General features: G+C 38.7%; 1 protein-coding gene and 1 long non-coding RNA gene across 3 annotated transcripts in view; one reads left to right on the top strand and one right to left on the bottom strand.

Annotated features, from left to right (window-relative positions):
- LOC121316286 overlaps positions 1–23206 on the top strand; it is an 88719-nt gene that overhangs the window by 27405 nt on the left and 38108 nt on the right. The gene's annotated exons all lie outside the window — the stretch shown is intronic.
- Positions 1743–22485, bottom strand: LOC121316284 (melanocortin-2 receptor accessory protein 2-like). 2 transcript variants are annotated; one of them, XM_041251266.1, is made up of 4 exons: positions 21539–22485; positions 20946–21103; positions 9729–9828; positions 1743–3700 (listed from the first exon to the last, which is right to left on the bottom strand). In XM_041251266.1, the coding sequence occupies exons 2-4, from the start codon at positions 21070–21072 to the stop codon at positions 3259–3261; spliced, it is 669 nt and encodes a 222-aa protein (XP_041107200.1). In that variant the 5' UTR covers positions 21073–21103; positions 21539–22485; the 3' UTR covers positions 1743–3258. The 2 variants fall into 2 exon arrangements, with proteins under 2 accessions (XP_041107200.1, XP_041107201.1); XM_041251267.1 differs by lacking the exons at positions 9729–9828; positions 21539–22485 and having other exon boundaries at positions 20946–21027.

Below are 23206 nucleotides of genomic sequence, written 5' to 3'. Positions count from 1 at the left end.
TTTATTTATTTTTTAAATTGCATTTGTAAAGCGCCTTTCGCACCATGGTATCTCTTCTCATGCCAAATAACACATCCCCACATCACACTCCATTGCCAATGGACATAACCTGGCTTGTTGGCACCTGAAATAAATAGGAGGGGCAGAGGGAGCTGAGTTTAAGTATCTGCCCTGCTGCTGATAAGGCAACAGGGCAGGAACAGCAGATCTACCCCAGCTGGGGGCCAACCTTGGTCTCCATGATGGAGAAGTAAGGTTGCCCATTGGGGTCGGTGGTCTAGGAGGTCCCGGGAGGAGATGGAATGAGGAGAAGAGTCGGTCCTCGGCTGCTCCATTGTGGTCACATTGGAGCAGTTGGCTACCACCGCGTCATGGCCACGGGAATTCTGGGCTAGCCAGTTAGGGCCCTGCCTGATCGGGGAGGCCAAGGAAGAATACCAAGCCATGAAGCTGCCCAATACGACCTGGTGAAGTAAGCCATTGTCCATTACCTGAACATCACTGGGGAAACACACAGGGTATGATACAGTGAGTACCAAAGACTGCCGGATACACACGCCAGGGTAGTCGCACAATGATTGTGTGACCACATGGTGCACTGGCTAAGCCCCACCCAGAAGTCAGGGATACAGATGGGCGAGGCTATTGTCACCGAGCAGTTCTGCCATGTGGTCGGTGCCAAAACCCAGGCCTGGATATGAGTCCCACAATCCTGACACCCTGGGAAAGCTGCCATGAAACTGGCAGAGGATTTTGAGGATTGAAACTTTGTTTCACCTGACTTTTTGGAGAAAGGAGTGGTTAGGAAAAAGAGTGTGATGAAATCATGTGTCAATATTTTTGGAAAGTAGTTATCTCCAATTTGTTTTAAATGGAGTTGACTGGATCCGTCTAGAAAATATCATTAACTCAAAGATGGGAATTGTCAAGGCAGATTGATGATCAGATTTAACTGGGACTACTGATGAATTTAATGGAGAGAAAATCCTATAAAAACCAAGGTAAAACCCCAGTCAAGTATTTCTCAACTTGCTAACTACAATTTGTGTGATCCATGCTCTGACTGCTGCTGAAAAACTGATTGCTGTTTGGTCAGTCAAGTCTCTGCTTTTTGAAGACAGTTCTTATTTTTCAATATATCCTACACTACACTTCTATATACTGGAAGGTAAGCGTATATTTGAATTTTATATCTCTTTTATATTGATGCATTAGGTATAGAAATTATGTGTTAGTATAGAATTTATAGAAGTCTGCATTTTATAGCCTAAGAGCTAAATATATGATAACCATGTTTGTATTACTGTATTGAAGTACTAATGTTGTTAAACATGTAGAGCACTGGATCGCCCAGACTGCTTTTTACCTGCGATTTATTGTGGTCTGCGCAACCAACCAATCCAATATTTAAAGCATTTAAATGTTAGCAAGCGTAATTCAGGGGGCGTGCAGCAGGGGGCTTCCAATCTCTTGTCAGTGAGTACCGATTATCTATTTAAGCCCTGATCACTTGCACCTTCGCTGTCTAGTGTTTTGTTTTCCTCCTCCTCCCCTCCTCCACCTTCTCATACATGCCTTCGCATCGGTCGTCTCTGGGGGGCAAGTGAGTCTCACTTCCCCGACCTCAGGGCAGGCATCAGCCTCCCTTTACCTTCAGGGGGGTTCTCACCATGTGAGTCAGAGCAGACCCCTGGCCACACTCTTCTTTCGCAGCTCCTGCGCTTATCTTGCCTCACTCAAGGCTCTTATCTCAGGTCCCAGTCAGCGTGAAGTGTTTTTCTTGATTATTAAAAAGTGATCTGGATAGGTTGCAAGACCAGTTTATGAACAATCCACTTACAGGAGTCTGAAACATATTTATATCCTCCTTTGAACGTCTCCCCTGAGTTTAAGAGCATATATCAATAAAAAAAGAGTACGTGTGAATCTTGACAATATCATACAAGACACATTCTGCCTTTTGTTGGAGACATTTTACACAGCTTCTGCCAACACAAGCCTTGGAGACTGATTGTTCTAGATTGCATAATTAAACAAAACACAGGTCCCTGTTTTATATCACTTACAAAACCATGTTTCACGAATAATCCTTTCCAGATTCAACATCGGCATAAAAGTCAATTATTTTAAAAGTAGTGCTGTAAACAATAAGAGCATTTACTCCACAAATACTTCAAAAAGCACAACATGACAAGAAAATTAGTTTAAATGTTTTATTGAACAAAAACAGGTTTAGAAAGATTGTTGGCCAAAACCTTTTTGACATTTTGAAGCATGAGACTGATGAGTACTATAGCCTGGGCTAGGAGTTCCCATTTGGGCCAGCCCCCATCCAAAACATTGGGGCATCCAACCAAGTTGTGAGATGATTGGGACATTTTGATTAATGCAAAAGCCACCAGTAACAAGAACTGACACCTGGTAGTGTTAGTGGGGAGGATAAGATGTGTGCCATATTCTACCACTGCTCTTAATTATAACTACTTCCTGTATAGGTGTCTGCATTCACATTTTTTGTAATTGCTCTTATTTGAACTCATTCTCATCCACTTACCGTACTTACTACATTCTCTTACTGGACTTTACTCGTGTAAGCAAATATTTTTACTATAAGTTATCTGCTTTTCGTTGAACTCGCTCTTAAATGTAATTATTTACTGTATTTTTTATTTTGCTCCTATTTGAATTTGATCTTATTTTCTACTGATTTCACTGCACCTTATATCTGCTCTTATCTTTGTACTAAATATTTTGTAACAATGGTAAGTCACCCTGGATAAGGGTGCCTGCTAATAAATAAATAAATAATAATAATAAAAAATAAGAGCAGAAGAAATGCAAGGGAGGGATGACTAGTGTAGTCTTTTGTATAACTTGTACTTATAGAGACATGATTTTGTATTATTATTTCCAAACATGTGCCATGTAGCACAATGATTACTGTTTTAAAGTTGTGGTAATTGAAAAATGAGATTCCTTTACTGTACAAAAGTTAAAATTAAATAAAGCTTACTCATACACAAAAATAGCCAGCATCTCAATTAATTGTTTGCTCATGTGGAAACCAATATACGTTGCATACGCTGTATGTGAAATGCATGTTCGTCACAGATTTGACCATACTCTCACATTAAAGTGTCACTTTTGTGCATGTATGCAAGGGCAGTGCTATATGAAACACATATTTCAACATATGCACATGCAACACACGATATGGGTTGGTGGTGGTCAAGAGGATACACAGCAAAATCAGCTTCTTTAAAATAATTCGTGTGGGGTCTGGCTTCTCAGCTGAGGATTTTGTGAGGATGTTTCAGGGTTTGATGCAGATGAATCATCTGCATCATTGTTCAAAATGATTGGTTGCTCACTGAGCAGTAAGTCATCATCACCAAGCATGGAACTCTGCTCTGAACTGACAAAGTTAGGGATGTTGAACTTTGCAAGGTTGTTCATTTCCTCCTCAAGTTCGTTGTCACCCAAGGTTTCTCGGGTGTGAAGGCTGCTGTGTTTCAGACCTGAAGCCTTGCTGTCCAGTCTGGCTCTGCCCAAATGCTCCACCTCATTGATGTAACAGTGGAACAGTGAGCGGGACTCCTCCACTACCCGATGAGAGAGGACTTTGTCTGACTCCTGGGAGCGACGGAAATCCACTGCAAAGCTATTCATATGATGGTGCTTTTCTGAATGCTCTGGGTTTCTATTTTGAAAAGGAGAGATAGAGAGAAAATTAAAGAAGTGGCATAAAAGCAAATGTTATTTTACTGTCTAGAAGATTTCTCTCCAGTAACCCTTACTGGCCCACCAAGAGGGCAGGGAGACTGGAGACACTTCCCCAGGGCCCACTGTCTGGAAGGGGGGCCCCCGGAGAAGGCAAAACAAAAAATAAAAAAGTTGTGGTCAATAAATACCAAACATTTCAACCGATAGTGCCACCACGACATTACAAAAAAAAAAAAAATAGGTTAAGGTTTCGCTACAATGCATAGTAGGCTACTGTACACTGAACCGAAGTGCGTGAGCACTCTGGGGCCGTTTGTACCCTGTAAAGTTCACACAGTATAAATACAATAAATACTAGTCATTTATTTTAAATTCAATAAATGAAATTATACTGAGAATCACTGTTGTGTGTTTAATACGTCCAGCTCTTACTCTATGAATACATTTTACAGTAGTTTTTATTTTGAAGTGGGGATATGTTGACTAAGTTGCTTTGTCAGTTTTAATGTTATTGCACCACTCTGTACTGTACATACTGTGAGGAAGACAAAAAGATCAACTGTATAGCTTAGACTATGTAAGAAAAAGAAAATGTCTGCTTTGGAATCATAATGTGCTCATATATAACACACTTTGAATGCTGTTGTCTCCAATATTACATTTAAATGATGTTTTTTTTTTTTTTTTTTTTAAATCATTATCTGTGCCTGTACAATCCTAGTTGTCACACAATGACCTTCAACTCTGCTGGCTGCACCTGGGGCTATTTTGTAATGTGGGAAAATGTCCCTCTTGGTCCAACAGAGCTTCAGATGATGAATGCAAGTACCCTTGATTTAATTTGTGTAGATGCATCTAAATTTACTTTAAATAAATGAAGACGTGTTCAAAAACTGCAAAAGTATATTGTTTGGTTTCAAAACACTTCCATTCAGTTTTTACTGAAAATGCTAATTAACAACTATAACAACTGTTTATATGAACTGGTTAGAAGGCTTGGCAGAAGTTAGATTGGCAGACGGAGAACATACCAGAGGCATTAAAAGGTTTATAAAAATAACTAGGATTTCTCCCCAGCAGCAAACCAAGCAGGAGGATAGGTTCATTAAATACTAAATAAGTATTTATATCTAGGCATTTTAGGAACAGGATGAACATGGAACTGAAAATAAAAAGGAGTACTTTGACAATGTACTACTAAATGACAATGGCCCATCTCTAACTATTACTTAAATTTCTTTTTCGTTTTTCAGAGCAGCAACCACATGTGTTGTACACTTTTACGCAATCTAAAAAAAGCCCAAATGAGATTCCCCCATTGAAAAAAAAAAAAAAAATCTGCTTTTACATGGCTTTTTACTTTGGCATTGTAACATGCACGGGGGACTGAAACTGAAAACTGTTGAGCTTCCAGATCAGATCAGTGTTTGCCTATTTGAGTACATATACCAGTATCAGCAGTACCTAACGCTGTATATCTGTTCTTGGGTCCTATACACTTTACAGTAAAATACCGCTATGCTCCAGTGTGTAATTGTATTCTTTTAAATAAATTGTATTCAGTGTTTTGCCATATTGTGTTTAGTATGTGTTTCTTTATAGTGCTGCAATTATTTGAGCTGGGGTAGGGAAAACAATATACATGTTTCACGATTGAGAGCAGCGTTTATTCAAGGGTGGCGTCTATTACAAATTCTGATATGTTAGCGTGGCTGTGATTTTTCAAGGGCAGTGGTAATTCAAAGTAATATGGTATTAATAAATCCCAAAGATTTCCTTCTAATGTCATTCCAAACTGTTATGGTTTACAAATGTTTGCCTGCTAGCTGGCCTTTTGTTTGTATTCCAAATGTAAGTTGCGTGTATATATATATATATATATATATATATATATATATATATATATATATATATATCCCACTGTCTTCTTTTTACACTCTGAGACAGTGCTTTGAATCAGGAATGATGACTGCAGTGAAGATCAATAGTTTGGACTGTGACTCATGTTTCATAGGGAATTTATGAGACAGGAGGTTGCTACCAATCTTAAGTGGAAGAAATGAAGGGCTTGAATAACAAGGACAGCATAGACATGTAGTAGTTAAGTGGAAGTATTAAAAATGACTTGGAAACTTTGAATGTGAACAACATCATTAGAACAATACTACAGGAAAATAAAATACAACAGATTTCTAGTTCTTCTTGGAGCTAATAATGCAGGGCCACTTAAAATAAAAATCAACGAGACATGCAATTACTAACTATCTAAGCGAAGTTTACATGCACAGCTCTAATTACTTTCCATGGTCTCTCAAGTCTCCAGAACCACTCAGTGGAATGATCCTCATTACTGCTGGATGCAAAATGTCACCTATATCTAACATGTTACCACAGTTTATTTTATCTAAGCTATGCTAATTATTCGAACTCACTCTTGATTTGGAAGAGGCCCTATGCAAATTACCTGTTGTATTATGTATGGATTCCTGTTTGATCTTCCTGCAGTATAAATGCCAACTCTGCCCTCAACTGCCCGTTCATTTATTCAGCATCCACTGCCTCTTCCATCACCACTTCACACAAGCCAGTTTTCCTTCATTCATTGGCTTTTGATGATTTCTTCTAATAAATAATTACACCAACCAGTGTCTTGGTTTGTCTTTGAAATACAGTATACCAAACTGCACTCATCTGAATTGCAAACACTGTAAATCTAAAAGAAAATAATCTATAAGATGGGAAGTTTGTCTACAATAATTTTGTAAGAAAAATTACCTTAAAATTTGACTGGGCCTACACAGGATTCAAACCACTTGTCAAAAAAGAACATTGCAATAGACAAGGTTGTTTCTGCAAACAAACCATACTGTAAAAAGCTGAAACAAATGCCATGCTAAATATTTCATTTTTGGCCATTCCTTATAGGCAAAATTCCCATTTTGTAGACCCTTGCCTGAGTTCCCCTTGCCTAGCTCTGAGTTCCTTGATAGACAAGACAACTTTTATATTGCATTACAATGTTGACCTCAGCCCAAAAGGGAATACAGAGTAAGTTATTATACCACAGCTGTAGATAATCACTGTATTAAAAGGCTCACATATGTCCTGAGTTAAAATGTACAACATAATAGCATGTTTCTTATTCCATAACTCCCAAATGATAAGCATGACCTCACAAAGATACTAAAGTATTTTGATCTAATATTCCAAAGTGCCAACAGCTGTTGTCATATGTTGCATTATGTGCATTCAATTTCTTAACACCTGTGGTATTTATAATTCATTATGACACTGATGTCAGATACATACTTGAGGACTCAATCATACATTCTACCAGCGTTGTGGGCATGTGACAGAGAAAGAATGATTCTTGGTGTTAGATCTCCCTTGTGACCTGTGAGGTGTAAAGGGAACAAAGTACCCTAGACTGGACGGCCCGACAATTCATTCCCAGGGTTCAGCGGAAGTCGCCCATCTAGAAAGGAGGTGGAGCTACGATACACGAAATCATTGACCCTGAAGGGAGACGATGTGGCATCCGCGGATTGGAGGAGCAATGCACTCGTTAACCAAGGGGTCATGATTGAAATTATATAAGGGGACGTAGTGAGGTGATCTGTTCCTTATTATGGTTACGCTGAAACCAAAAGGGCCTGTGTATTATTGTAGAGAACCATGAGTGTTTTGTTTGTTTTGTCTGTTTGTCTAAAACTCTGTTATTTGTTCATTGTTGCACAAAACTCGGACATCGCTGCACAATTGTTTCACGCAATAAATTGTACTTCACCACAAGCGCTGCATCTCTCACAGCAGCTCTCTCAGTCAGTTGCTGAAAGCTCCATGCTGTTCCTTACAGATATAGCATTATGTCAAGGACATTAAGATCTGGCAAATCTCTCCATGTAATTGCACTCCATTTTGGTGTGCTAAAGTGTTTTTCACCTGTCTAAAACATTGTGCATTAGACAAGTGAATGGTTTCTGATGAAAGCAATCTCAGATGCTTCCTGACCCACTTGCTGAAGGTGGTACTTGGTGTAGTTGGTATTAGGGCTTCATATCTTGTAGAATTGGTCAAAAATGTTCTAAAATTAGTAATACTGAAATAATGCCAATCTCCTAGTTTATTTCCTAGTTTGATCACTGCTCCATCTGCCTTTAACAATGAGCAGCAGGAACTTGCTGGTGGCTTTAAAAGCTTGTAAAAATACTTTCTGTAACTCTGGTGCCTGCCACAGCAACGTCCACAATGCATGACGCTAATCCTTATGGTAAGCCAAATGATCATTTAGAGATATCTCAAATTGCATTTTAAGATATCTTGAAATATTTAGAGATATCTGTCAAACATTTTGAGATATCTCAAATTGAATTCCAGATATATTTAATTGTGCAGTTTCTAAGATATCTAAAATTAATTTAAACATATCTGTAAATCAATTTGAGATATCTAAAAATGAAATACAGATATCTCAAATTGATTGACAGATATCTTAAAATAATATGGAAACCATATGGATTGTGCTAGCATGGCACTCCAAACTGTCATTTAGGGAGATCTTAAAATTAGGGTTTTAAAGATATCTCTAAATCATTTAAAGATATCTATAAATAACTTCCTGTTCATTTAAAGATATCTGTAAACCATTTTAAGATATCTTCAAATAACGTCCTATTCATTTACAGATATCTTTAAATGGACAGGAAGTCCATTGAAAACATAGAGCATTTTCACAAGAAGTCATTTCGAGATTTCTCGAAATGGCTTCCTGTTCATTGAAGATATCTTCAAATGATTTACAAATATCTTTAAAACCCTCATTTTAAGATATCTCTAAATGTCAGTTTGGTGCACCATGGTAGCCAAATCCACATATTATTTAAAGATATCTCTAAATCATTTGAAGATATCTTCAAATAACTTCCTGTTCATTTGGAGATATCTCTATATCATTTGAAGATATCTTCAAATGAACAGGAAGGCATTTCAAGATATCTCCAAATGACTTCCTGTGAAAATGCTCTATGTTTTGAATGGACTTCCGGTCTATTTATAGATATCTCTAAATGAACAGGAAGTTATTTGAAGATATCTTCAAATGATTTACAGATATCTTTAACTGATTTAGTGATATCATTAAATGAACAGGATGTTATTTATAGATATCTCTAAATGATTTAGAGATATCTGAAAAGTATTTAAAGATATCTCAAAAAGACTGAGATATCTTAAAATGATTTAAAGATATCTAAAAATGCATTTTAGATATCTCATTTAAAGCTCCATTTAAAGATACTGTAAATAATTTTGAGATATAGCTAAATGTATTGTAGATATCTTAAAAATATGATTTAGAGATATATTTAAATATTTGAAGATCTGAAGATATCAAACTGTTAACATTATATTACAACAGGAAAATTTTTCATCTCAAATAATTTGTTGCAATTATTATGTGAACGTTAGAGAAGCAGGATCCAATTTCCAGTTTTCTATGAATTCTCACCCCTCAACTGGCCTCTTTATCTCCCTTTGCACTTTACAGCAATCATGATCACTACTGTATTAACAGGCAACGGTCAGGTAATTTCAAGAAAATCATGACCTTTAGGATGTATCTGTTGCTCTGATAGGATAACGAGAGGAGCGTGTCACATCAAGACACAGCCATTAACATTTACAGTCACATCCCACTGGCAGTAGAACATTGCCTCCCTTGTGTAAGCGTGACCCGAACCTTGCTTCCCAAAGCAGTCATCTGAAATCCCTTTGTATCATGTACTTTGCAGCAGATGGCTTTGTCCAGGTAATTTGTGTCAGGTGGAAATGGGTCACATTAAAAATAGCTGTATTGTTCAATTATTCCTCTTTTACTATGTATTATGAACTATAATTATAGGATGATGTGTAAGATACATGGTAGTCACTCACTCAAGTTCTTTTTTTTTTAAAAGATTAGTGAAATGTTGTATGAAAGATTTAAGATATTCAGTATAAGGACTTACTCTTGATGTGGTGCTCCTGTCTTCGTCAGCAAAGTCAATATGAAAAACATAAAAATGACAAAGACCGCCAGGCCAACCCAAAATCCAATCACAATGGAATCTGAAAAATTCAAACAATGATTCATGGTGGTCATTTATTATTCCCGTTCATGCTAACTCCTACAGTTCACGTTCCCTCCTGCAACAATGCTGGTGCTCTCTGAAATGAGGGGCATATTGTGGGAAGAGAAAACCAGCATTGTTGCAGGAGGGATCTGGATACACTACAAATCTTAGAAGATATATTTTTGTCTTCTTGTAAAGGCTCACAGGGAAATGCTGAGAAATGTATTGCCCTGTTCATTAATGATCCATGATGTATGATTAAAGCATGAAAAAGAGACAGCAATAAGTTAAAAAATGTAATGCAACAATACAGACAACGCAGGACGCAGCAAAAGGTATTGCAATGCGCTTGTTGTAAACATTGCAGGGTGTTCAGTAACACTTTAATCTCAGTGAGTAAAAAAAATGTATTACACTTTGAATTATATGAAAATGCGGTTATCTAAATGTAGAATTACTTGTGTTGTTTAGAATCGCTTTGCAATAACCTTCTGGTTTAGTCATCACGTACTGATGACGTCATTATTTGTTCTCTTCTCTGTGGCCTCTATAGAGCATTCATGGGGGGCATGGGGACAGGTTAAGGGTTAAACTCTGGTGTATCAGCTGAACGTAGAGGAGATGTTTGAGAGATTTATAGAAGCCACAGGAATGACTTTAAATGAGGATTCTTGGATGACACTATTTACATTTCATGCATTTAAGATAACTGTGATATTTCATACAAATCTGACATTGCAACATGAACCCTAGACGACTACAGATGACATACTGTACAGAGTGTGGATTATTTTTTGAAGGAAGTGTCAAGGCAAAGGTTTTCTGAAGAGAATTTTATTACACCAAAGATATTCAACTTGGCTGATTCTCTATGAGGACTTCTGTCTTGCTGTGCGCAAAGGCTCGTGGGATGTAAAGAGAGCTTGGGAGACGAGTCTCTATTGAGAGTCAATGGAGAGGTTTCAGACTCAGCTGCTTTGAGCTACTTTTATCAATGTTTAAAAATATAAAAAACTTGTGAAGCCTGTCTTGACGAGAAACATAATCTGTTCTAGATGACATACCGTAATTGATACGGAAAATGCATTTTTCTGAATACCATTCACAGAAATGTCTCTTGCACAGAAAGCAAATTGCATCTTCACACAGCAGATGCAATTCTAAAATGTTGATTTAATGGTAGACGGCAGTTATGATTTAACTTTTTCTTTTTATCATTTAATTGAAATTTCACTTTAATCGTTTACTAACTGTAACTTCAATGTAAACATAAAAAAAAAAAACTGTAAATTAATAAAACAAATTATTAATTGATTACTGTTTTGCAATATTTATTTAATTAAACTTTATTGGGGACTTTTTAAAAATATAATTATATATGAGAATTGTGAATTCTTGAATCAATTAAACTTATTTTATGTATAAGATACATTGCACACACTTTACTGCTGCCGCTGATATTTATAAGCCCTTCTACCAGTTGCTGTTGTTCAAGGTGACTTTAATGATGAAAACTGTGCTGCTACTTAGTTTTACCCAGAGTAAAGTAAGTTCTAAATTATAACATGATGCATGTATGATAAATGCATTGTAATATGCTTTCTTATTTTTTTCTTGAGCTGGATGAGTTTGATGTAATGTGCCATGGTGCCAGGTCAGAAGAATGTTGCTAATACTCATGTAGCTACTATGTAATTGTTAATTGTATTATATGAATTAAACCCACAAGTAGTTTATTGAAGTATAAGTTGGCTTTTTGGAAGCGTATACGGTTTCTAATTGTGGGATCTTGCATTTATTATTAAGCAGACATTTTTCCTGATGCAAAGTCATTTTATGCTTGAATTCCTGTTAACCTTAGCAAATATTGTTATATTAATACATTATCTGGAGGAGCAGTATGTTCTTAGTGTATGTATTATAATGAGCCAGCTGTTCAGAGAGAAGGAATAGAGGAGGTGAGAAGACGATCACAGTGATTCTTTAAGCAGATGTTTCCCTGTTGTCTTTTTTTCTTAATAGGTTTGGTACTGTAAATATCACCAGTGAGTAATAACTGCACATTACTATATTTGCACTTTTGGATTATGGTCACTGACCTTAGTAGAGCTAAACTGCCTGCTAATTCACCACAGTCAAGCTGAGCCCAACGCTGATAGACCTGTACTCTGCTCTGGCCTGATTTTCATTCCAAAGGATAAACATGTGGACATGGAGTGGCAAAATGCTGATTGAAAATATTGAGTAAAAAATGTATGGTTGCCTTCTCTGCTTTGTGTATTAGGTGCTCTTTGGGCATCTTTCCTACCTGTTGTTCACATTCAAGATCTATAGCCTCTTCAAATCTTGAAGTGAAAACCAAGAAGACAAATGCATCAACAAGATGTCTCCATCAGCCAATAGCCCTTTCGAGGCTATTTTGGCATGGAAATGGTTCACATATTGAGCTGTTTTGGCATGGAAATGGTTCATCAGTGTTCCGTGTGTTATATGGGTGGTTGCAGAGACGGAGATTAGAAGAAAGCATCATACCTGTTGTATTGCTTCCCAGCCCAACTACTGTGCAAAAGAGCCAGGCTTGTTTGCTAGAGTAGCTATAGAGCTGAAGTATGTTTGCCTTTCATGTGCATTATGATCTCTCCCTGTGTCTTTCCCCCAAGCTAACACACATACACACACAATACTACACAATATACAAGGGTTTACACAAGTCATTATACTGCCTATACTGATGCACTTTGAAAAGAAATGTTGCACACTGTCAGACATGACGTTTTGAGTTCCCTTGTAATATTGCAAACTACCCTAACTAAGAGTCTGTAGTGACGGCTAGCAGAAAGATCACAGCATTGAGATATTTTACTGAGAGCGCTGATATCAAAGGTTATTTGCTTTTCAGATACTACAGTATATCACTTGAAGGTTTTAAACAGTGATTCATTCAGAAAAAATAAATATTGAAGTAATGTGCAATCTCCCCTGCAGCTAGACAGCAATAATAATTGCTGCAGCAGCATCCATGTTTTATTCATTAATCTGCACTCCAAAACATCTGCAATCCTGTCTCTCCAGATTTTTGGTTCATTTTTCTCCAGTACCCCAAAGTAAAGCCTCACACAAATCCAATCAAAATCCTTTTTGTATGATTAGGGGTAGACAAAGTGTTGCAACTGTCGCAGTAATTGCAAACAAGTCAGAAGTCTAGGCTGAAATGTACAAAACTTGTGCAATGCTTTTAGCAACTTTTTAGGGAATTCTTTGTGACAGCAGTTCTTCTTTGCAGATCAGCCTTAGATTAATAAGTAATTCTGGGCATTCCTGCATATGTACGCAAAGATGGGGTGGAGATAGTGCAAATGAGGGTTCTCAAATACTATGATGAGCAAGTTTTAAACAGTCACAATTGTTGCTGGGATTCCCCAGTCTGCTTTTTCTCATGTGGTGTCAGTTCTGCTCAATGCATTTTTGAGACGAACACCTAAATACCTATTTTTTCCTAAAAGCAGGGGGTACTTACAAGCCTTGAAAACAAATTTCTATGACATTTCTGGTTTCCCCTCAAAAACTGACAGTATACATTTTGGTGTATAGAAGACTATAATATGAATTAGTGGTATAATGGCAAATTTGTTGCTGGTCCCTTTGAAATTCTTATTAACGAGAATTGACTGTCCTCCTGTATCATAACTTGTCAATGTGGCACCATGATCTATTGTGTGTTCACTCTCTAAGCTACTAAGTAGGCCAAGTTAAAAATAATAAAATATGTTCCAATGTGTACAATGCAACAGCATGGTATATTTTGTGTTACCGGTAGACTACAGGCTAAAGTAAAAAGAAAGTGCGCTAAGTATTCATTTGATTTTGCTACTGTACTGTATACTGTTTAGGCTGACTGTACAGATTCATATTTTTACATTAAATGTGTAGCCTACCCAAAACACATTAGTGTTATTTCAGTGCAATGATTTATACATTTAAAATACACTGCGCACTATAAATGCACATGTGCGATTTTATTGTATTTTTTAAATTTATGTCGGACAAACATGTTAAGTTTAGCGAGGGGCTACTGTATGATTATGAAAAGCTTTTTGATAGAAACACATTTTTTATTTGGGAATGAAGGTGGGGACCCCACTATAGAATCCGATGGGATTAAACTGCCTTTCATTATTTATTCAAACAAATATCGTACGACTCTCGCAATGTTAGAGATCTCGCTAAGATGATGCAACAAATATTTAAATTAGTATATTGCGGCTCTCTTTATTAACATAGTTTCCCTTAGTACATATGTCAAAATGTATACTTTGCGAATTGTCACAATGAAAATGCAAATTGTGGTAAGTTTGCGCTGCGACTGGCCCATCTTAATACACCCACCCCTCACTCTTCTTTTGTTCTTGCTTCCATACTCCACTACAAAGCAGGCGCCATTATAAAACTTAAAGCAAGCATTGATTAAAGAAACAGATTAAAGACCAGTTATTGGATCCATGGTGCTCCAACTTTCATGTCGTGGTATATTCCAATCAAACAGCTTGTCACAGTCTAGCACATTGTACAATTTGCTGTAATATGTGACTATAGAATTTTGTAAATTCATCAACTTCCCTGTGATTTGCTGCATAATGGGACCTTGAAACCTCTTATCTATTTCTTATCTATCAAGTGAGTCAAGAGATGCATCCACAACTAATTCAACTACTTACTATACAACACTTGGCCCTTGAGCATTAATGCATTCAATCACATCCAATTGCCTCAGGCTCACACATCTTCGACTGACTGCAGGTATAGTGTCTTGTAAGCTAGAAAACAGTAGTAGCCTTGCCTGCAACACATTAGTAATATATAAACAGGGCTCCTGATTTTCAATGTTTAACCCTGACTTTTATACTCTCCTTTAAGAATTCAATTGATACCTGTTAAGCAATTTGTGTACCTCAATCACAACTGAGAAACGTGTTAACAGTAAAATTGATACGCTTTTTTCTTTCTTTTTGTGAAACAACTAAATGGGCCTTTAATTCGGCCAAGTCTTCATTTTTTCACCCGGAAACCAATAATTGTACTCGGGTGACATTACTGGAAGTAGGCAGGGCTAACACTAGAAGTACCAGAAAAATGTCTGACCCCAATTCTCATTCAGAAATTGACCATACATTGTTCTAATGTTTATTTAACAATAATCTTTATCATTTTAAAGTCATAATGTGTCATTTTAATTTTTGTGGTCCTCTTATTTATTATCAAATTATATGGGATGTGTGTGATGGTGATTAATGTACACAGTTGAAGTGGTGACCACTTAGACCAGATTGCAAAGCGGCAAGATGTATTTATTTATTATTTTTAATTTACTAGTAGGTTTGGGGGGTTACTGTGAGGGGGGTGCTTGTGTACAGTATATAGTAAAGAATAGTGACATCAAACAGATTGAAATCGGGATTTACATGTAAACACCTGTTAAAATATAAAATTCTAATGTTTTAATATGTGTGTCGGGGGGCACAACAAAATGTATGCTAAAAAGAGGGGGTTCAATGTATTTTTTAACATATTGTTTTTTTTGTTTCTTTTGTGAGTGAGAATCGCTAATCTTCTACATACACCGCTGATTGCAACCCAGTGAAAATCAACCACAAGTAATGCTTAGGTGTGAACTGATTGAGGTGGAGTTTTAGTGAGACACCTGCATTTATAGAAGTGTACTACAGTCAAGTAATGCCTCTCTTGTTTGATAAAGGCTAAATAGTCCCAGTTTCTCATCTAGACTTGATTGCTGCAATGTCAGACCATGCTTTTTCAAGACTACAGCTTGTTAAAAATGCAACAGTATGAGTGCTTAGTAAAAAAAGAGAAGTGACCACATAGGTCCCTCTCTAAGCTGGCTTCCAGTACAATTTACAGTTGATTGTAAAATCTTACTTTTGGCTTATAAAACACTTTATAGCCTGGCATCTGATTATTTAAAAGAGCTCTTGTCCCTATATGTACCTAGTGCTTTAACGTTAGTTGATTCTCATCTTCTGTCCCTCTCACAGATTAAGACAAAAAGGAAAAGAGAAAGAGCTTTCAGTTACAATGCTCCCAGATAAACTACCGTCTATATTAGAGATGCTGGGTCATTTTATATTATTAAATCAACGCAAAAAACACGCTATATTACACTAGCATTTTGTACTTTTTATTTGACTCCTTTCATATTACTGTCTGGACAGGCATAAAACGTTAGGCTACGGATGGTAACCTTGGTTCCCTGAAGGAGAAGACGACCAACAACCAATACTTTTGGCATATGCCTGCCACAGGTCAGGTATTTACTGAGTATTTTATGTCAGAGCTGCCGATAGGCCCCTCCAGGGAGTGGCGTCCTCAGTCCCGTCTACTGAGGGAATAAGTAGTCCCTCTGCGGAGCTCACCTTCTCTTTTGCATCGAACCCGCGAATGCGAGTGATGCAACCTTGTAAGTTGGTCGTCTTCTCTTTCAGTAAACCAGGGTTACATCTGTAACCTAATGTTCCTTCTCAAGTTGAAGACGACAAACAACTGTGAGTGGAGACAGCAGATGAGGAATGACTCGACACCGCGAAATCACAGTTAGAGGTGCAAGCATGCAACCTCTAGGACCCTTGTGCCTGATGAAGGCATAGAGAGATCTACCACATTAAGTCGGTAGTACCTTTTGAATGTATGCGGAGTAACCCAACTAGCTGCAGTACAAATATAAGTCAATGAAGCTCCTCTAAAGAGGGCCCATGACGTAGCCACTCCTCTGGTAGACAGCGCAGCCATCTGACAAGATAGGGGTAGGCCAGCATTAGTATCTGCAGTCAAACTTGTGTCCACAATCCAGTGAGACAGTCACTGCATTGAGAGGGCTTGACCCAGGGTCCTTTCACCATGATAGACGAATAGCTGGTCAGACTGACGCAGCGCTCTCGTCCTATCTACATATCATCTCAATTCCCATACCGGGCAGACGGAATTCAATCTCTGATCCTCCTCCAAGGAAAAAGGAAGAGGATGGAAAGTTTCACTGACTGGTTTAAGTGGAAAGCCATAACCACCTTAGGGAGGAAAGCAGGATTTGTGCATAACAATACCGTTTCCATCATTCCAAACATGCACACAAGAACTGTGCACTGAGCCTGTAGCTCACAAACCCACTTAGCTGAGGCAATGGCTAATAAAAGGCTGTGTTCATAGAGATATATTTCACTAATGGAATGTATAGGCTCAAACAGGGCCTAGTGAGAGCCTCCAATACAACGTATAGACTCCATTCGGGGAGAACGTCCTTTCTAGGAGGATGTAACTGCTGAGCGTCCTTTACAAAATGGGTCACCAGGAATGAGCTCCTGGTGACACCTTGTCAATGGGGACATGGCATGCAGATGTGGCTGGTAGGTACACTATCTGCCTGCCTCTAGCAGTACTTGCAGAAACTGTAACATAATTGTTATAGGGCAATAGATGGGGTCATGACCCCTGGTCATACACCAATTTAAAAAATACCTCCACTTACAGGTGTACAATGACCTTGTGAAGGAGGCCCTAGCGTTCTGCAGTGTACTAACGACTGCGTCTGAGGCAGACAGACATTCCTGTTCAGGGGCCAGACCCACAGTTGGAGTCTGCCCAGTTCTGAGTGCCAGAGAGTGCAATTCACCTGACTGAGGAGATCCAGGCGTAGCGGGATCTCCCAGGGCTGGCCCTGTAATAGCTGGTAAAGGGTTGGAACCCAGATTCTCCTGGAGAACTGTCGCCTTCTCTCTCCAGACTTTCTCTAGGAAGGCTGGAAGCAATGATATTGGCGGGAATGCGTACAAGAGCGTTGAACTGCTTGCAACTCCAGCGCATTTATGTGCAGGGATGTCCAACCTGAGTTGGATGCGTCCGTTGTCACCACCTGACGGCAGAGGATTACCCCATCCTTACACTTTTGCGCATATGAGAGGCTCGCCTCCACCAGTGCAGGGTTTCCCAGCATACGTGAGACACGTTCAGCTGATGGTGTCTGTCGCGTTTGGAATGTAGCCGGAAGGCATTGAGCCACGCCTGAAGCAGGAGCATGTGGAGTTTGAGAAAGTGCGGGGGGGCTAAGGAGAGGCCGAATGGCAGCACGGAAAACTCGAAGACGCTTCCCTTTAAGTCAACAGTAGTAAACCAGTTGTCCGGCCAGACAGATTAGAGAATTTGATGGTGTGCATAACCGGTGTGTACGGTGATGAGCACCCAAGTGTGTGAGGTGCAAGTGCGCCTGCTGGAGCTGCTGAGGATGAAGCAGAGCCTATTGTGGGGGCTTGTGACAGTGTACCCGCCCATGTGCATATTTATGTGTTGCATGTTTGTGTTAATGTTGATGTATTGTAGTTGGTACATGGGATATAATGTGTGCCACGAAAAAGGGGGAGGCCTGGAGACAACCAACCCCAGCAGCCTTTCCACTGCCAGGCCTGCCCCGACTGAATTAGTTTTTCCGCTACCAGGGGTCTAACGGGACAGATAAGCTTTTCTGCTGTGGGAGTGGACCACCATGCTGTCAGCCGTACCACTACCGACAGGGTAGCTGACAACATTTTCAACCATGGGCCCAGTGATGCCTCCCTTACCGGCCCGAGACTTTGACCTGGACTGCTGGGTTTTAAAGGGGGGAGGTGGCCATTGAGGCCAGATATGTGGCGGGAGATATGTGGCAGTGCGCCCCGCCCCTGTGTATATCTGTGTGTTATATGTTGCATGTTTGTGTTAATGTTGGTGTATTGTAGTTGGTACACGGGACACAATGTGGGTAATGAGCACGAGCATTTAAAGTGTAATTTGTATTTAGGCACGAGGATTGCACAGCACTTCATGTGCAGATAAAATGTGTATAATGTGTGTCATAGGAGTACACTGATTAATTTACATGCAGATATACCGAGACGCCAATTGAATGATTGATTAGCAATCGAGACTTGGTACAGATGTATAAAAGGTGCACATTTTCACCCACTTGGAGTTGGGGTGTTCGAGATTGGAGAACAGGATTGGAGATAGAGGTAGTAGTAAATAAATAAATAAATAAATAAATAAATAAATAAATAATGCTTGGCACTGAGGCCAGGTGGTTCCAAGTGGACTGTACTTCTTCTAAAAAGCCCGTGAACACTGGAAAGGGCCGAGGGCAGGGGACAGGAGGCTGAATGTTAAAAACCGGCCAGCACTGTTCGGGCACTGCCTTCCAAGGTACCTGGAGGAACTTGGAGGCCCGCTCCATAAGCTCTGGGATCGAGTTTGGGATAGGGGAAAACCCAGTGTCAGAGGTTATCTCTGAGCTTGGACCTGTCCCTCCTCCTTCTGAAGAAAAGAGGCTCTTTCCCATGAGGTATCAAAATCCTACTCAGCCATGCTGATATCCGGTTCTGGAACATCCAGGGTGACCACTGGTCAGCTCCAGGGCGGGTGTTATCGGCTGAGCCGGGGCCAGAGCAAGGGCTTGAGCCTGCTGCCTGGCCAATTACCGAAGGACTTGGGTCATTCGGTTTTTCAAGTCTATAATATCCTCTGCCTGTCTCCAGCGCTTGGCCCGCTCAGCACTTCGTGTAGGAGACTGAGAGCGGGTGTAAGACAGAGGCACCTGAGCCTGAGTGCAGGGATGCTCTGCGAAGGGCTCAGGGACAGATTGAAGAGGGGGAGGGAGGGGCTCCTAGCGCCGCACACGGCTCAGCTGTGCTAGCAGGAGACAGGCACACATTGTCTTTTTTTTTTTTTTTTTTTTTACTGTAAAGGCAGTAATAGGAAAAAACACAGGCACACACACACAGCAATTCAAGCTATGGGGTAAGCCAGGCAGATGAGCTATAAAAATCCTTTATTTTATATTTTCCAGTAAGAGAAAAAAACACAAATGCACACAACAGGAATGCTGTGAGGGTAGAACAGGCACCTCCTCAAGCGGGTGAACTGTAAGATTTTTGGCCGAGCTCACGGAGAGGGAGTCAATTCAACAGCAGGGCCCGGGTACCGTGGAGGAGTCACGCATCTCTTTTTCTTTCTTTAGTTTTTTTTTTTTTTTTTTAGCTGCAAATAGCTAAGGAAAAACACAAACAGCAATTGTTATAAGGTTAGAAAAACAGACTACAATCACAAAGGTTGTTGAAAAGAAAAAGATTAAACACAGCGCAGTTGAGCAGCGTTTATAGCTCAGTTCATAGAAGCTGAGTTTCTGATTCCAGGGAAGTGGCAAGCCAACTTCCAGCACTGAAATTTTAGGGCAACTCCAGAAAACTCGACAGAGAGAGCTGTTTCACACAGGCTCAATCACAGCAACTAGACAGGTAAGTTAGACCTACCTGAATGAGAAGCAAAGAGAAAGTGATGCTTACTTATTCCCTCCGTAGGCGGGACCGAGGCGTCACTAAATGCTTATTAAATACCTGAACCGTGGCAGGCATATCCCAAAAGTATTGGTTGTTGGTCGTCTTCGAATTGAAAGGGAACACTGAAGTTTATAAATGCCTTATCTACGTGACAACGTTATCTTTCTACCACACTATCACAATACTTTCATTGTCAGAATGCAGGCAACTTCCTACAATGCGCCAAACAGCCGTGTTATTAACAACAGATTGCAATATAAAACGCTACAATGGCACTTTTATATACAAAACATTAATATATAATCAATTTCTCGCCGGGACTAATAGTGGCTGGTTGATGATGTGTATCCGTGATTGATGGTCTGCTGCTAGACAATACTTATTTTCCCCACCCCACCATAGGCAATGTAGATCAATAGTAAATAGTTTTCTAATGATATTCTAAAATAATGTTAATTTGTTGTTCTACTTTTCTGTAACGTTAAGATAAACAAACTGAGTTTTATATCAGTGCAATATGATGTGAACAAATGTGTATTAAAAAAAAAAAAACGAAGTGAAAACTTCTCCTTTATGTCATTTACATTAAACTAGTCAGATTAGTAACACTAAATGATTTTGAAACATATACTACTTGACCTAACATTTAGATGATGAATATTGCTTTTTTAAAATTTCACAGCGATGCAAACAAATTGAAAATAAATAAATAAATAAATAAATAAATAAAATCGTGACTTACATCTGTGGGCTTTCAGTCCTTCAAAAGACACAGGTTCGTAGTCATAATACTCATATTCCCAAACGTAATCCGGACGTGAAACTGCTTGACGAGAAGTTGTATTGGAAATGTGGCTGTTCGCAGACATCTCCCTTTTCTGTTAGCAACACTCAGGAATGCTAGAAAAAATACAAACGACTCCTTAACTGAAAAAGAAACACCCCCTCATCTGTTATCCCATGCACCTACCATAACCTGCGCCTCGGCTAAATAAATGATCCCTGAAATGTTTACTAGCATTTAAATGTTACCGAGTACAGACTAAAGCCAAAACAGTACAACTATCTTGTTATCCAAAATAACCCAAATTCCACAAAGGAAAACCACCTGAACATTGTGTTACTTGTGAACTTTGTGGCTATGCTCCGTTATTTTACAATGCATTAATTATTTCTTCTTCTTCTTCTTCTTCTTCTTCTTCTTCTTCTTCTTCTTCGTCTTCTTCTTCTCACAATCTCACTAATGCAATAGACTTTTAACCCAGCTAACGTTCCCACACGTAACTATTATCAAAAAATAATAGGAATCCAGTAATGTAGAGTTAAAACACTTACAGTCTTATGAATCACTGAAGGACATTTCATAATTTGCCGAGAGGTGAAACAAAACAGTGAACGTCGAGTATGTCTCTTCTGGTCACTTCTCTTCTGTACACTGCACAACAAACAATAAGCATACTAGTCTATATAGTAAGGGGCGGTGGTAATGTTGGCACCGATCCATGGGGTTACATTTGCAAAACATTACGGGCGCTTGTTTTAACTTTAAATTGTAAGTAATATTTAAAAACTTGTTAGAACGTGCAGCTAAATCTCCAAACCCTACACAACGCTTTCATCCTGTAAATTGTAGCGAAAGTACAGCATGTTTTATGCATAGTTTATTACTTTTAAAAATAAGTAACGAAAAATGTCGAAACATATATTGTACCATGACTTACATAACACATACATATTGCCTTCCTTACTATTATTAGCATTATGCCACTGGCTATTCCTGATGCTTGCCATAACTCGGCAACCCTGTCACCACAATCTATCACAAAGTGCAATAACAACCAGTCAGAATAATTGCAAACGTCATGAAAAGGCAAGAGGCAGTAAAAATGTAATTAACTTAATTAGTCCTGTGTACATTGTGTTTCAAATGTTATCAAAAATGCCCAGCCATTCAAAGTGGAGATATAAAACCGATGGGGTTTGCAAGTTCAATCTGCTTTATTGTCATTAAAACTCAGATATCCTGTAATATACATATGCGTTTTTTTAGTGCGATTATTCCATTTTAAAATATCAATACATGGTTTAATATAAATGATACAGACGTCAATATAAATGCATTCCCTAGTATTTTTCCATGCTGACAAAACAAGTCAATTGTCATTAAACTCAGATGTCCGGTAATATACATATGCCTAGATAAAAGTGCATTGGGTCTGCAAAAATAAAATAAATTAAAAAAAAAAAAAAAACGAAAAAATTTTTACCTTACTTTGGCGACTTATTTCTGTTACTGTATGATATTGACTGTTTTTTTTTTTCTACATTTCACCTAAGAGTGTTGAGAACTACAAATTTGAAGTGAAATGGTGCTTTTGGCTGATTTATTTTTGCTGCACCAGTACCCTGAAAACACATTAACTATCCTTGTTGTATAGAGAGACTGGCAGTTCTTGCCCTTAGCTAATAACTTGGCTAAAAATAAAAAAAAAATTAATTAACTTCAATGGGCTGGTAAAATGTTCACGTACCATGTGCTTCTTTTTTCCCCGGAGCAATAATCCTTTAATATCATCCCCCAGGGTTATAGCTGTGTGTGATAGCTGTTTGCTTCAGTCTTATAAGTGAAAAATGCAATGGCGGCAAGCCCACAACACAGTAGTTGAAAATCTCATATCCTGGATAACAGATGGGGACAGCACTAATGGTAAGCCATATAATGCTACAACTATAAAATTGAAGAAATCCTTTCAAGGTGAACTATTTTATTGCTCAGGTCATTGATTTCAATCTCTGTCAAAGTACAGACATTGCCAGTCAAAGATTAAATGGGCATAGACAACCACTCTTGAGTTTCAGGAGAAGGATCCCATCCTGATATGTAAGCAACAGAGTGGATACCAACCACTTCAGTCTTTAGTATTGTGTATTCTAATGATGACTGATACAGTATATTCATAGCATTTAAATGCAGTACCCACTAATGGATGTTAAATGACATTT

Source organism: Polyodon spathula, chromosome 5 (genome assembly GCF_017654505.1).
Source record: "Polyodon spathula isolate WHYD16114869_AA chromosome 5, ASM1765450v1, whole genome shotgun sequence".
Taxonomy (NCBI): Eukaryota; Metazoa; Chordata; class Actinopteri; order Acipenseriformes; family Polyodontidae; genus Polyodon; species Polyodon spathula.
Note: the sequence above shows the minus strand (reverse complement) of the source record. Positions and strands in the feature narration are given on the sequence as shown.

Coding starts and splice junctions, on each gene's coding strand:
- LOC121316284 (XM_041251266.1), bottom strand. CDS start 21,072: ATGTCTGCGAACAGCCACATTTCCAATACAACTTCTCGTCAAGCAGTT. Junction 9,829..20,945: donor AGGACTGAAAGCCCACAGAT/GTAAGTCACGAT, acceptor TGAATTTTTCAG/ATTCCATTGTGATTGGATTT. Junction 3,701..9,728: donor ACAGGAGCACCACATCAAGA/GTAAGTCCTTAT, acceptor TTTTCAAAATAG/AAACCCAGAGCATTCAGAAA.